Consider the following 16022-nt stretch of genomic DNA (forward strand, 5'->3'; position numbering starts at 1 on the left):
GCGGTGATGTACTGCTACCACTGCGGGAGGTCGGGCCACATCGCGAGAGGTTGCCGAGGGGAAGTCATCCCGAGACAACCAAGAAACACCCAGGCGTGTCGCCTGTACACCCAGCCAGATCACACGTGCACCTCATTTCCAAAACCCTCATCACCAACATCACTAGCACACCACTCGATCACATCGACCTGGAGTGAAACAACAGGGAAAATTCGGCCAACATCTCGGGCTAAGTGGAAAAAGTTAGTGAGATCGGTCGTAGCAGCAGCGACAGGAGCAGCATGGTGTAAACCGACCCTCCCTGACTCGCCGAGACAGGTGATGTCAATAAACACAGCAACGATAGAAAATGATGTACCACCCACAGATCATGATCTTGGGCTGATAAGGACCGAATGAATCCGATGCAAAAACAGGATGAAATTATACAGTCATTGGCTGCACTGGCAGCTGAATGTGCTCAAACTGGTCAAAATAGGGAGCCATTCATCCCATGGCGAGGACTCCTGATGAGGTGGGACATGAAGATGCAGCGTTGTTGCCTAGTGGTGCAAAAACCCTTGCAAAAACAGTTGCTACTAGAAGTGCACGCCAAACAACAAATCCACTTGGGCCACCGAAACACATTGCTCACACTGCAGGCTCGATATTTTTGGCCAGTGATGTCAAAAGATGTACGCGAGCGGGTAATCATTGTCAGGAGTGTGCAAAAAGGAAACCTGCTCCCCATCCTATACAGCCTCCACTGCACTCGATCGCAGTGGTGAGGGTAAACGAACTAGTAGCGTTGGATATCCTGGGTGCATTTCCTAAAACAGCAAGGATAAAATAAATATTTGCTCGAGGGGATGGAGTATTGCACACACTGGCTCGTTGCATGGCCGATACATGACCAAACGGCTGCAATAATAGCAGAAGCCTTTCTCCATGGCTATGTATTGGACAAGGGCCCCACTGAGAAACGTCTAACAGGCCAGGATCAGAAGTTTTCTACTAACCTGTTGAGAGAGGTTTGTAATATCGTGGGCACTAAGAAAATTCGAACGCCACCGTACCACCTGCAGTGTGATGGACAAGTAAATAGACTTAACCGCACGCTGTCCGCAATGTTGTGCCATGTTGTAAATGGTGATCAGATGGACTGGGACTTGAACATCCCAGGGGTCCTAGGGGCATATTGTAGAGTGCCACATGCATTGGCCGGGCTCTTCCCCTTCTTATTGATGTATGGGAGAGACCCTGAGCCACCTATTGAGGACCAATTGGTGGCTTTCCCTGCTAAAGTTGTGTCGTCGCCAGCCTCCCTCAGACTGCCACTACAAAAGCTCTGTGAAGCTCGTGAATCCTCGATAGCGGAGTCAGGCATATCGCAAATAGCAAACAAACGGTTGCGGAAAAGAACGGAGACGCCTGTACCCTTTGAACAGGGTGATCGGGCCTGGTTACACTGTCCTGAGGTCCGGGTTAGCACATCCGCCAAACTACACCATCCTTGGCAAAGCCCAGTGGAATTGTTAAAATCCTCTGCCCGCAAAGTGTTCGCATCCAAATGGGACGCCAGAGATGGGTGGTTAATCCGAGTCGCCCTAAACCATATAGAGAACTGACGTCACAAGGGATCGTTCAGGCTCACAAAGCCGTGTCCAGGGGCGTCATGACAAATGCCAGGGAGGGGAGCATCCTCCTCACAAAAATTCTGCCCTCGCACTCTCCTCTCAGGATCGACCGGAATGAAGATGGCCATGATGAGGGAGGCCGACGGACTAATTTAGAGAGGTGCCGAGGAGTGTCACCGGGTCGAATGTGCTGCTCGACCACACCTACAGTACATATTGATGTCTTGGTGTAAATGTAGGGCTAATGATGTTGCGTATTGTTTGCCTAAGAATGTACACCTTCAATAGGGCAGCCCACGTAAGAGGTTGGTGATGATACTGAATGGTCAAGTTGGGTTGTAATGCCTTCCCCCCCTTGATTCAAGCGCCTATGTTAAGCATTAACCCAGAGGTTAAATGTTTTGTACTCCATGCCCACATCACTGAATCCCGTGTGCGATCCCATTGATTCCCACATAGTTCCCTATTACTGGTAGGAACGAAGTTGTAAACTGAGTGTACCAGCCTGCAATAGATGAGTGTACCAGCTTGCAATAGATTAATGCGTCCGTCCGTCCCCTTTCAATACTTTAACGAAGTGAAATCTCGTGCTATTGGGGTGTAAAAATAAAATTGCGCAAAATTCCAATGTTCCTACCAGCCCACCCTGCAGGGACCTGTTAAATTAGAGTTTTAGCCGGGACAGATATTTTTATGGGCAGAAGAGGGTGATGTAGGGTACTGTACATGGCAAAAGTTATAGTGGTGTCAGTGGAGATGGGTGGAAACAGGTGCATGGTACCGTACGAGGGAAGGTTCGAGGTAGAAGACGGTAAAATCTGCTGGAATAATCTTAAATTAAAGCTTTCATGAATGCAGGGATTCATACTCTTTGGTGGAGACGATAGCACAGAGTGGTGTACCTTCTTTATGACTCTGATATTTCCATCCTACCTGCCTATGTCAGCTGTTATTTCCGACTCTTTGTGTCTCTCTCTATGCCTCTCTCTTAGATCTCTCATGCTTACATGTCCTTTGGATTGCACTCTCATGCCTTTGGATTCCACCACTCTTCGATATTACTTTAACATGCTAATCTCTCACATTAACATGGCCACTTTGATGCCCTCTACGAGGAGGCCGCTCTCCGTTCTTACATTTACATGCTAATTTCTCACATTAACATCACTGGCCCGTCCACTTATTTATGGCCCTTGGGCTACACCCATTTCAAACTCTTTTAAACATTCTGCCTCAACAGCAGATCATGCTTTGCCATCTCGACGGACGCTTGTGTTGCACCCAAAACGTCGTGATTTATTTTATTTTATACCTACGTGACTTTACCGAAAGAACCAAAGAGTATGGAAGATACCAAGTCAGCTTCATCCCAATGGTGGTGTTTAGGCGAAAGTTTATCTATGAGTATATATAGGCTGGCTAACAGGTATGAAGTTACTCCTTTGGTGGTAATATACAACAAAAACAATAATAAATGTATAACCATTGTCATGGGTGAAGTCTTCCCATACTGGATCAGTCATGGAGATTGTTTCACCATATGCCATCATGCTTCTCAACGTGGGTTGATAACGAAAAGGCTCATGGCCAGTTTGTTTGATGTTAACTATAACCGAGAATCAAACTCAAGTGGCCTGATTCATAGTGCAATGCACAAACAATTGTGACACCGTTCCACTCGTATGTACAAGTTAACAGGGAAATTAAAAAAAAACTATGCCATGTTTTTTGTTTACTGTCAATAAAATGAGAAAATAACATTGCCACGTTGGTCAAGTTTTAGGTATAATGCAGACAAGGGTTTTGGTAGTTGGACGATTTCAGAATGGGTTGAAGGTGACAATCCCAATCAAATGCCATTTTCAAGATCGTGTGCATAGGTCTGTTGTAGACAAAAACAACGGCCTGCTGATAAAGCATGTCCTGCATTCTTACATGTGTAAAGAAGCTCCTTCGCAGGTTTCATTTTCTAGATGATTTATTCCCGACGATAACATATTTACAAGGTGAGAGTACGACTCACACGTTGCACAAGGCTATGACTATCTGCAGTCCCGGTGGTTTCTAATAGAGTAGATTAATCTCGAACAGTCTTTCTTGATGGTTTCCACCATGTTGATTCCCAACAGTCGGCCCCGATGTCGTCCACCTGCAGTTGTTCTTCAGTCCCCAAGGCATCACCCCATTTGCGGGCCATGCGCCCCCTTATATACCCGCACGGCCACGCCCTGGTAACTTCCAGCAGTTTTCCCCGGTAGATTCTCTCAGCAGACTCTATTGTCTTCTACTTCACTTCTCTTGGATGGCAAAGTTTATAGTGGGGGCAGTGGAGATGGGTTGAAACAGGTACAGGTTACTGTACGGGAGAAGGTTCGTGTGAGTCGTACTCTTGCGTTGTAAATACGTCATAGTGAAATAAGACATCTATCAAATGGAACCTGCAAAGGAGCTTCTTTACACATGTGAGTGTAAGCCTGAGTACAATCTCACGTGTTGTTGCTGTCGAGTATTTTAATTTTACCAGTGGGTCAATGAGGGAAGGGGATGATGATTAATGTAGTGATAGAATGGGTGGGTCATTCTTGAGAGCATTAAAAAGTGCGTGAGTGAGGATGACACAGTGAATGATCGGGTGATTGTGTGATCAGGTAAATATATGACTCATGAGGAGAGAGAGGGAGTATTTACGTGAGTCATAGATTTAAGGAAGTGGGTGAGTTCATAATGGAGTGAGTACCAGTTTATTGAGTTGAACAAGGCGAGAACTAAAGCGACCAGGATGAGTCTCATTTGCAAGAGAGACCTGGATCACCCAAATTACCAAAGCTAAATAAAACACAGAGTTACAGTAATTAAAGCAAAAATACTATTTTCTTCTTTCGATAAAGCATATATAAACAATAGAAAGACAACTGCTGTCTCATGAAAAATCGACGTAATGGAGCTAAGGGATGATAGAATGTGTGAGTAATGTGCGACATGGATGTCCTCTGCCCCCTACACGACTGAACATTTTCTTTGACTACGTAGTTTGAGACGATTTCCATGGATGTACCAGTAGAATGTATCTGGTATAGATATAATGGGAGGCTGATCGATGCCTGAGCCGGTCATGGTATGGCTCTCTATTGTTAAACCATATTATGAATGCGGATGATCTGGTGATTACTGCCCACTCTAAGGAGAAGTTGGAGACACTACAGCTAAACATGAAGCATGCTACTAAAATATGGGCCGTTACCATCAGCCCCACGAAAACAAATCACCTCCCTGGGTATTTTACATCATAAAAATGCTCCCTTCCTCAATTCCTCATGGATTTGGGGCACCTGAGGAGAGAGTGGAGTGGGCAGTGTGCTGATGATCAAGTCCGTTTTGGGAGCCGAGGTCTCATTTAAAATAATTCGAGCAGCATTATATTTTCATCAACTGCTCAACAGTGTGGAAGCTACCTGGCATGTCACTCCATAAAAATCTTCGGCCACAGTTATACCCTTCCTTATCTCTCTCGAAAGGAACATTAAGGTTAGCTTGCCCACGATCTATTCAGGGTTTAACCAGACTGGACTTTGTAAGCTCACAGATTCCTAAAATATCTGGACAAATGCCCATCTGTGGGCTCCTCCAGCAAGCGAGGCTGCGTTGATTGTGTCATGCAGTCCGTATGCAGTCACGGCATCCCCAAGCAGCTTCAATTTGGCTGGATAGATGGTGCTAAATGGGCGTGGTACGGGGTAGAGAAGAGATGGACTGATGTGGTGCAGAAGGATGTGGAGCTGATTGGACTTATTGATGACTGGTATCAGCAGTGTCATGATCGGCTTCTGTGGAGGAGGTTCATGAAAGGTGCTGCTGGGGAAGTGGAGGCAGTTGCCCTCCAGCAACAGCATAGGGCAGAGGAGCGAGGCTCAAAACAACGAGCAGAGCGCCAAACAACTGACACAAATAAAGTTGGCACAGTGGGGAGCACGGCTGTTGCATCTGCCCATCATCTTCCTAAGTCAATCCATGGCACCTGCGTCTATTACATGACCTCCTGCCAGCCAGCCTTCGACACTTCACGTGGCCTCAAAATGCACCGAGCATGGCACAAGTGCTGTGGTGATGTCACCGCCACTTAGGGGTGAACGACGGTTGTTGCGTTGTTGTTGTGCGTGTGTGCACGGACGCATGTACGCCTGTGAGTCTCGTGTATGGAGAGATAAAGAGAGGCAGCCGGGCAGGGTGCTGGCCATTCACCCCGTGTGCCATTCAGAGCTTCATAGGCGCTTGCCCCAACATTCTGGTAAGGCTATACAGCGGATGATTGTCGCTGTTGTGTGTGTGTATGGACGTTCACCCCCCTCCCACCGCCCCCGTGTGTGTAGGGACTCATTACGCCCCCTCCCGACAAGCCATCCGGACTAAAGGTAAGTGACAATAACAGACTTTTTTTTCCATTTAAGTAACTTTATGTTTTGCTCACAATACAGTATTTATTAGAGTGTTGCATGCAAATGTACGATATTTTGTCTTATATATGACTTTGTTGATGTTCTATGGGGTATGTTTGTCTTTCTGAGTAATGTTTTAATTAGGGTGGTGTCATTTTCACAATTTCCCCAATATTTTTAAATGGCCGACTTGCGCTTCAGCAATTTTCGGAACCAATGGCTAAATCTCTTCATCTTCTTGGGCTTGGTGGTGGTGGCAGATGTGGTGGTGGAAACGGTTGCTGTGGTGGAAGCTGTGGCAGCGGCGGTGGAAGTGGCGTCGGTGGTGGTGGCATCATTGTACATTTGAGACACGGTCCATATTAGCTCTTTCAGCTGGCTACGGAGATGCAGGTTCTCTTCTTGCAGCCTCTTTTCCCCATGCCACATGTCCTCGTGACGCACCAGCTTCCCGCGCAGCCTAAACTGTTCCTGCCCTCTCTGCGGATTCAGGAAGTTCAACTTCCTCAGGTGGGCGTGCAGCGACCTCCGGAGATCTTCGTTTTCACAGCGCAGCGACATTTGCCGCTGTGCTGCATTGCAGTCTCGGAGAAAATCCGCATGGAGAGACTTGCTCTCCCTGCAAGGCACTCTCGTGGGCTCCAGCTCCAACTGGCGCTCTTTAAGCTGTTGAAACAGGCTCCTGATCTCTCTCTGGAGAGTCTCTCGGTTCTCCATGAACTCCTCCAGCTGATGCTGTAGCTCCAGACGGAGCATCTTGCTCTTCTGACAGAGCTCCACATTCTGCAGGCCCATCCTCTCCGTAGACAGCGTCGTGGTCTCATGGTCAAAGTCTGAAATGGAAAGCGTAAAAAGAAGATATATGAAGATCCCCATCCCAAGCATGGCCAAGACCAGAACGCCAACGATCAGCAGCACCATGCTCAGTTCGAGTTGACGGCACGCGGGACAGAAGCAAGTGTGAGACACGTCACGAAGGGGCGTGTTATTTATCGTGACGTCATTACCGGATGTGACGTACACTATGACGTACCAGCCATCTCTGCCCACTTATTGTCAATCATTGCACACCACGTGACTCCACGGCCCTGCCCCTAACCACACAGCTCCTCCCCCATACTCTTCTTCCGCCTTCCCCACGTGACGCGAAGCGAGCCAATCACGCGAGAGGCGGCGCGCGGTCGGCCCCGCGTCCGCTTCCCGCCATTCTTGCAATGGGCGGCGGGGCCGCTCAGGGTGGGGCGCGGGGCGCGGGGGCGAGTTCACTCCACGTCGCGAGTCGGGAGGAGGGACGAGGGGGAGGGGCCAGGAGGGACGAGGGGGAGGGGCCAGGAGGGACGAGGGGGAGGGGCCAGGAGCGGGAGGGGGGGGAGCTGAGAGCTGCGAAAGTTTGGGGTACCACTACTTGAAAAATATACTGTACCACAGAAATTAGTTTATGTTTAGTTCGATTTAGAACATCTTTCCAATGGTTGCTTAATTTGAAACCAACTTCTCGGTTGAAATTGTGTCTGTGTTTGTAGATCTGAATTGCCTCGTGAACAAATCTCTGATAAAAACCCGTGGGTTTGCAAAGAACCTTGGTATCGGAGAAAATTATATCGTGATCACCCACAGCGTTGTAACAGTGATCAGCAAAGAATTCGTTTTGCTGTGATTCAAATCTGATTTGTGCTCGCGAATTCGGTCAGAGACATGTCGCTTTGTCTCCCCGATATAGCAATCACCGCAGGTACAACTCAATTTGTAAACCCCGGGGTACTGTAAGTCAGGAATGCCATCCTTCACGGATGGGATCAGATCACGAATTTTGTGTACTGTATTGAACCGGACCTGGATCTTGTGTTTGTTTAGAATTTTGGAAAGCTTTTTAGTAACGCCTGCTATATATGGTAGTGTGATGGTTTTGGCCGGAGTATCAAGTGGTTGTTTCTGTATGCAGGGAGAAACAGCTTGGCGGATGGTACGGTCAGAGTAACCATTCCTTTTGAGGGCCAGGTGTACATGTTTTAATTCACTGGTCAGGTGGTGTTGGTCCGAAATGCAATGAGCCCTATGGTATGAAGTTTTGATGAGAGAATTCTTTTGGGCTGGGTGGTGGTGGGAATCAGGTTTCAAGTAGGAATCTGTGTGGGTGGGTTTCCTGTAGACAGAATGCCCCAATGAGCCATCAGGTCTCCTCTCAAACAGAACATCTAAGAATGGTAGCTTAAATTTCGATTTAAAGTTTTCGTGACTGCAAGGATTCATCTTCTTTGGTTCTTTCGGTAAAGTCACGTAGAATGATAATAAAATAATAAATTGATAAAATAAAATAACACAATAATATTCTCACGACGTTTCGGCCACAACACAAGCGGCCTTCATCAGGTGAAGGGGACGAGACTGTCTGGAGGACAGCGCTGGAGTGAGAAAGCCACGCTGAGATCACGACCTTTAAGCTGTGTGAGAAGAAACAAAGCGCCTGACAAAGGAATTAGCATTTAATTTAGCATTGAAATGGCTGAGTGATTAGCTTGTGACTGGTCACAGAAAAGGCTATATTAAAGTTAAAGCATACACATCCGCAAAGGCACCCCTTGACAAAGGAATTAGCATAGAATTTAGCATTGAAATAGCTAAGTTAAAGTATACACATCCGCAGAGGCACTCCTTGACAAAGGAATTAGCATAGAATTTAGCATTGAAATAGATGAATGATTAGCTTGTAACTGGTCACAGAAATATCTATGTTAAAGTCACAGCATATACATTCACCGAGGCACCTAGTACAAATCAAACAGGAGAATTTAGCATTGAAATAACTAGGCGAATTTAGCATTGAAATAACTGAGTGATTAGCTTGTGACTGGTCACAGAAATGGCTGTTGAAGTTAAGGCCTACACATCTGAGCTATTCACTGTAACTGGGTATACAATACAATATATAATGAATACTATATCATGAACCAAAAAAATACTAAAATATAAATTACCTCAATGTTATCAATAAACTCTATATTCTCCAATCAGCTAAGCTACCAACAATAAGTCGTTATATATCACAATGCTATATGGCGAAAAATGGGTGGATTCTTACCCTCAACTTTAGCAACACGGATAGCTTAACCGTGGTTAATGGTATGGTTTACAACATGGAGTATAACAGCGCCTCACAGCTGTCTCTCTCCCCCTCCTCTGTTCCGACCATCGATGAACTCGTCCGTCTGAACGGGACCCGTAGCTATCCGTGGTGCTAAAGTTGAGGGTAAGAATCCACCCATTTTTCGCCATATAGCATTGTGATATATAACGACTTATTGTTGGTAGCTTAGCTGATTGGAGAATATAGAGATTATTGATAACATTGAGGTAATTAAATTTTTGTATTTTTTATTGGTTCAGTATATAGTATTCATTATATATTGTATTGTATACCCAGTTACTGTGAATAGCTCAGATGTGTAGGCCTTAACTTCAACATAGCCATTTCTGTGACCAGTCACAAGCTAATCACTCAGTTATATCAATGCTAAATTCGCCTAGTTATTTCAATGCTAAATTCTCCTGTTTGATTTGTACTAGGTGCCTCGGTGAATGTATATGCTCTGACTTTAACATAGCTATTTCTGTGACCAGTTACAAGCTAATCACTCAGCTATTTCAATGCTAAATTCTATGCTAATTCCTTTGTCAAGGGGTGCCTTTGCAGATGTGTATGCTTTAACTTTAACATAGCCTTTTCTGTGACCAGTCACAAGCTAATCACTCAGCCATTTCAATGCTAAATTATATGTTAATTCCTTTGTCAAGGCGCTTTGTTTCTTCTCACACAGCTTAAAGATCGCGATCTCAGCGTGGCTTTCTCACTCCAGCGCTGTCCTCCAGACAGTCTCGTTCCCTTCACCTGATGAAGGCCGCTTGTATTGTGGCCGAAACGTCGTGAGAATATTATTGTTATTTTATTTTATCAATTTATTATTTTATTCTCATTCTACGGACTTTACCGAAAGAACCAAAGAAAATGGTAGCTTACCATCTTTCTCCACTTCCATGGTCTTGTTCTTCTGACAGAGCTCCACATTCTGCAGGCCCATTCTCTCCGTTTGCAGCGTCGTGGTCTCGCGGTAAAAGTCTGAGATGGAAAGCTTAAAACGACGATAAATGAAGATCTCCATCCCAAGCATGGCCAAGAGCAGAACGCCAACGATCAGCAGCACCATGCTGAGCTCGTGTTGACGGCACGCGGGACGGAAGTAAGTGTGAGGCACGTCACGAAGGGGCGTGTCCTATATCACCGGATGTGACGTACAGCCATCCCTGCCCACTTATTGGCAATCATTGCCCACCACGTGACTCCACGGCCCCGCCCCTAACCGCGCAGCTCCTCCCCCATACTCTTCTTCCGCCTTCCACACGTGACGCGAAGCGGGCCAATCACGCGAGAGGCGGCGCGCGGTAGGCCCCGCGACCGCTTCCCGCCATTCTTGCAATGGGCAGGGGTGCCGCGCAGGGGGGGGGGCGGTGGGGGCGGTGGGGGCGGTGGGGGCGGTGGGGGCGGTGGGGGCGGGGCTGAGTTCACTACACGTCGCGAGCGGGAGGAGGATTGACAAGGGGGAGGGGCCAGGAGGGACGAGGGGCCAGGAAGGACGAGGGGCCAGGAGGGACGAGGGGGAGGAGCCAGGAGGGATGAGGGGGAGGAGCCAGGAGGGTCGAGGGGCCATGAGCGGGAGGGGTGGAGCCGTGGCGCCGCTCTTGGGCCGCGAGGCCTCCCCCTGGGCCCGCGGCGCCACGCGGAGACCGCGACAGCAGCAGCAGGAGGAGGTGGTGGTGGTGTTTGTGGTTGTAGGCACGGGAGAGGTGGTGGTGGTGTTTGTGGTTGTAGGCACGGGAGAGGTGGTGGTGGTGGTGTTTGTAGGCACGGGAGAGGTGGTGGTGGTGTTTGTGGTTGTAGGCACGGGAGAGGTGGTGGTGGTGGTGTTTGTGGTTGTAGGCACAGGAGAGGTGGTGGTGGTGTTTGTGGTTGTAGGCACGGGAGAGGTGGTCACGGACAGGCGGTGAGTGCCGGGTGATGGAGAGGGGGGGTGAGGGAGTGGATTGCAGGGTGAGTGAGTTAATGAGGAGAATTAATAGGTGAGGAGGGTGAGTGAGTTGAACGGTGAGGTGAGTGAGTGGGTGAGTGGTGAGTTAACGACAGGGAGATTGGGGCTGAGTGAGTGAACGCAGCGCACGGTAAAGATCCCCTGAGAGCATTCGCAAGAGTTGGACATTGAGTGCCGCTGTCAGGGTCCACACGCAAATTACTCACTTGGCATGATATACAAATTAACCATTGTAAACGATAACTTTAAAAAGTCCGCTATTTGTCAGAGCTAATGCGATGTGCGTTTAGCATATTTGTAGCACGTTATAACCATCGTCAACATCGTCATTTAGAGTAACCATTAGTCCATACGTGTCACTTGCTAATAGTCCCCGGGTCAATCACAACTTTGCCGTGCGTGCAGGCTTTGTCTCTGGCTGCTCGCTAGGGCTGCGATGCCTTTCCATGCGACAAGATGACGTTCATTGCTCCTTCCACACCGCGACAATATTTACTGCAGTGTTCTGTAACGCGGTAGTTGCGTTGCTGAATAACACCGCGTTGTGTAAACTCCCTCGTTACAATGACTAATACAGGGTAAAGCACAGTCCGTGATAACAGCGTGAGATGCGTGTGTCGGCTGAACAAAGACTGAGGTGCGTGGGGAGCATCAGGAAGCATCCAGCAGCATCCCAATGCCTCGTGTGACGCTGTGCCCAGGCAGCCGAACAACCGCACATTCCTACTCGCGCGACGTGGTTCTGTTGACTCAACCACTTAGCATCCGTGTTATAAAACGTGTTCCCTAATACATCCATCGTGCTATATCCAAATGGCGTTAGGAAAACACGCGTTAAGGTAGAACGAACTCTATAAACTATTTTTATTTTACCAGGTGAGACCCACTGAGCTATGTGGCTGTTTTCCAGAAGCGACCTGTCCACAAATGATAGATCAGCTAAATGGCTAATCACGTTAGAAATGTGTAGCACCAGCCACAAATACTCTAGACATGGGATCCCCTTTGACAGGGTCAGTGTCTACTTAGATTCACTCACTCCGCCTATTGTCATGCGGCGTGCGCAGCTGCGTCGTGACACTTGGTAGAGTGCTGTCTTTGAGGCAGAGAGCTTTACATCCGTGTGCAGTGGTTAATTTGCTTAATAGCTTTACACCGAACTCCTTGCTTGTGATAAAACATGTTTGCGACTTTGCTGATCGAGAACTATGCAGATTTAGATTTATAGTAACATGTACTTGGTGTGAGATGAACTTCCAAACAATTTCCTTTGCTCAACATCTTGCAATTAACGTCTTTTTAAATGGTCACCTTAAGTGATTCCGTGATGGTTATGTAACTTGACCATTAAGATAATCTATGGAGCACAATTATTTCAGTATTATTTGTCGTAAGTAAACTTTAAACTGAACCCATATGTGATATTATATTGCCTGATTATTTTAATTTTTAATGTAGTCTACATGCTCTTCTGGAGATATTAACCCACATTTACCATTCATTGATGTTCCCTTTGACATTGGTAATTGGCATTGTCACACCATAGTAATTCATGGGCAATTATGTAATTCTCTCTGTGTCTATCTCTCTGCATCTATCTGTGTGGGTGTCTCTCTCTGCCGGTGTGTTTTTCTCTATATGCGGCTCTCGTGTGTCTCTTTGTATGTGCCTCTCTCTGTGTGTGGATGTCTCTCGTTGTCTGTCTCTCTTTCCTTTTCCACGATGTGGTGTTGTATTTACATGCAAATTCTACCTCTAGCCCCGCCCACTTACCCTTGGGCTGAGCTTATCTCAAGCCAATATAACTTCGTGTTTCAGCAGCTTTCTCGCTATATTTTTTCACCTGATGATGGTTGCTTGTGTTGCGATCGAAACGTCGTGATCTATTATTTTTTTCTACCTACGTGACTTTACCGAAAGAACCAAAGAGTATTGTGATTGTAATTTTGATAGTGATCGTTGTGGTGGAGGTGGTGATATTGATGGTTGTGTTAACGATAGCGGTGATTTTGGTGGTTGTAATGGTGGTATTAATGGTGGTAATGGTGGTTGACTATTACCCCTCCCGTGTCCTTACTTCCACCACCAGGTTTAAGAATCTGCCGGTGTCTGTGCTGGAGGTGGACGTCGGATATCTGTGCGGTCTGGAGCGGTGGACAATAGACTTCTGCAGCTCAACCAGGTGGACGCACTGGGCAGGGAGCAAGATGGGGGTGGCCTTAGAGACCCACTTACTCCCACAGAGAGCCATATACTCACTCACAGAATACACTCACACAGAGAGCCAAAGTCTCACTGACACAGAGCCATAGGCTCACTCACATGGAGACACATAGACTCACTCACACAGAGAACCATTGATTAACTCATTGTTTTTTTCGGTAAAGTCACGTATGTAGAAATACCATAAAATTATATTAAAATAAATCAAGCACGACGTTTCGACCGCAACACAAGTGCTCTTCATCAGGTGTAAAAACAAATAGCACATAGGGTGACATCAGCGCAACACATAGAGAGCGTTAAACTGCACGGAGGTAAATACAACAAGAAGATGGGAGACGAGAATTCAAAAAACCTAAGAAAAATTTACGTGATGCAAAACCAGTCGGCCAACGACACAGTTAGACACTTGCCTGGCAAACCACGAATTTCAGAAGAGTGCTAAATTTCGTGTTCATCCTCTGGGTTGAACATACCAGCATAGACAGTGAACAAATACGAGGTATAAGATAGCAGAAATAAATATACAGGGACACAAGAGGTAAGAAGAGGAAAGACGGACAGAGAAGCAAGAAAAAAGGGGCCGGAGGGATGAACAGACAGAGGCTTAAAATAAGTAGCAGAGGTGGGGGGAGGGGGAGGGGCCGAAGAAAGCAAGGGGCACGGCAGCAGCAGAAGAGGGAGGAGGGGCAGGAAAATGTAAGGGGGTGCAATTAGTTTAGTACAGAATTGTAAAGGTAACTTCCCCATAGAAGTGTGTTAATAAAGAATTAAAGCATTCGTGACTGCATAAATTACTCATTGTTTTTTTCGGTAAAGTCACGTATGTAGAAATACCATAAAATTATATTAAAAGAAATCAATCACGACGTTTCGACCACAACACAAGCGATCTTGTGTTGCAAGATCTTGTGTTGCAAGATCGCTAGTGTTGTGGTCGAAACGTCGTGATTGATTTATTTTAATATAATTTTATGGCATTTCTACATACGTGACTTTACCGAAAAAAACAATGAGTTAATCAATGGTTCTCTGTGTGAGTCTTTGTCTCCATGTGAGTGAGCCTATGGCTCTGTGTCAGTGAGACTTTGGCTCTCTGTGTGAGTGTACTCTGTGAGTGAGTCTATGGCTCTCTGTCAGAGTAAGTGGGTCTCTAAGGCCACCACCATCTTGCCCCCTGCCCAGTGCGTCCACCTGGTTGAGCTGCAGAAGTCTATTGTCCACCGCTCCAGACCGCACAGATATCCGACGTCCACCTCCAGCACAGACACCAGCAGATTCTGTCTCGGTAAGTGGGCTGGGAGGCGGCTCACGATGGCCGGTAGGATTATGGTGGTAAAGACAGATATATTACCATCCCTAAACTACTTGGCGCAGGTTTTCCCGCCAGGTGGGAGGGAGGCTAAGGCCTTGACCTCGGCGATTTTCAGGTTTATCTGGGGGGAAGGGATGGAGAGGGTGAGGAGGGCCGTGGTGTGTCTGCAGGTCCGGAATGGGGGGAGGGGTGCCCCAAATGTGGGGTATACCCTGCAATCGACTTTTGTCTGCAATGCGCTGCGGCTGTTCTTCTCTACGGAGCCGCGGGGCAAGGCAGCGTGTTATATGAGGTATCGACTGAATTGCGGGTTGCGGGGGCTCGGGATGACTGGGATAGGAAGGAGCACTCCTTTGGACTGGCGGGGGCGCTGGGTCAGCGACGTGGTGGGGAGCTACGTCGGGCAGCATGGCCTGAACTGGTGGGGGGGCCGGTGGGCTCCCAGGGAGGTGCGGGCTGCGGCGGAGAAGGAGGAGGCCTGTGACGAGGTGGCCGGTGCGAGGAGGGAGATGCACGGGAAGATTTGGAGGAATGTGTTGTCGGCAGCGCTCACGAAGGAGCAGAGGGACCTGTCATGGCTGGCTGTCCGGGACAGGTTGGAGACGCGGGGTAACTTGTACAGCCGCCAAATGGCGCATACCCCCAAGTGCCTGAGGGGCTGCAACGTGGACGAAACTGCAGCGCATGTGATGGTGGCGTGCCCTTTTGCCCAGGAGGTCTGGAGGAGGAGTAAGCCGTTGCTGGCCCGTTTCGCGCTGTCGAGGGTGACGGCATGGGACGTCATGTGGGGAGAGCTGCGGGGGGTGGGGAGGGAGGACAGGGACCAGGTGTGGGCTGTAATAGGAGCGACGAAGGAGGCGCTGTGGAACGCGCGAAAGAAGGAGCTGGAGGGGTCCCCGATGTCCCCGTTGGAGACATGTTATGTTGCGAGGAGATTGTTGGAAAGGGTGGTGGAGGTGGACCGGGTGAAAATGGGGCGCGATGCCGCAAGGGAACGATGGAAGTGGCCGCTACCCAGGGTGGGCTAGGGCGGTCGGGGGGGGGGGGGGGGCAGGGTTGACTCCGGTCCAGAGGATGGGTCGGTGGCCGAGCGGGGCCTTTATGGTGCGAGCGAGGGGGCGGCCCCTCGGTTTTTGCTTTGTTTTGTTGTCTCCGCTGAGATACTGAATAAAATTTTAAAAACCATACTTACCAGCGAAACGTAGTACCCAAACTGTAAATGTTGTGGATTCACTCTTCAACACACCGGTGGGCTAAAGTAGTGAATTATTTGTCTTTTGTCAATGTGACACTTTTTTTGCTGATTGGCCATGTCGGGTGGTGGAGGGTTACGACACATTTAAAAATAACGCGA

At 48.0% G+C, this 16022-nt stretch overlaps 1 protein-coding gene across 1 annotated transcript; it reads right to left on the reverse strand.

The window, feature by feature from the left end:
* Window positions 1-3576: 3576 nt before the first annotated feature.
* Window positions 3577-10348, reverse strand: LOC142922704 (uncharacterized). Its single transcript, XM_076063525.1, has 2 exons — window positions 10065-10348; window positions 3577-6882 (listed from the first exon to the last, which is right to left on the reverse strand). Exons 1-2 carry the CDS (start codon window positions 10249-10251, stop codon window positions 6227-6229), a joined length of 843 nt encoding a protein of 280 aa, XP_075919640.1. The 5' UTR covers window positions 10252-10348; the 3' UTR covers window positions 3577-6226.
* Window positions 10349-16022: the final 5674 nt, after the last annotated feature.

The sequence above is a fragment of the Petromyzon marinus genome, unplaced genomic scaffold (assembly GCF_048934315.1).
Source record: "Petromyzon marinus isolate PM22_M1 ecotype Great Lakes invasive population unplaced genomic scaffold, UKy_Petmar_22M1.pri1.0 PM_Scaffold_141, whole genome shotgun sequence".
Classification (NCBI taxonomy): Eukaryota; Metazoa; Chordata; class Hyperoartia; order Petromyzontiformes; family Petromyzontidae; genus Petromyzon; species Petromyzon marinus.

Bases quoted from the DNA above. Each gene is read 5' to 3' on its own strand.
- LOC142922704 (XM_076063525.1), bottom strand. From the start codon at position 10,251: ATGGTGCTGCTGATCGTTGGCGTTCTGCTCTTGGCCATGCTTGGGATG. The intron at 6,883-10,064 runs GTAAGCTACCAT...TTTCCATTTCAG, and splicing joins CATGGAAGTGGAGAAAGATG to ACTTTGACCATGAGACCACG.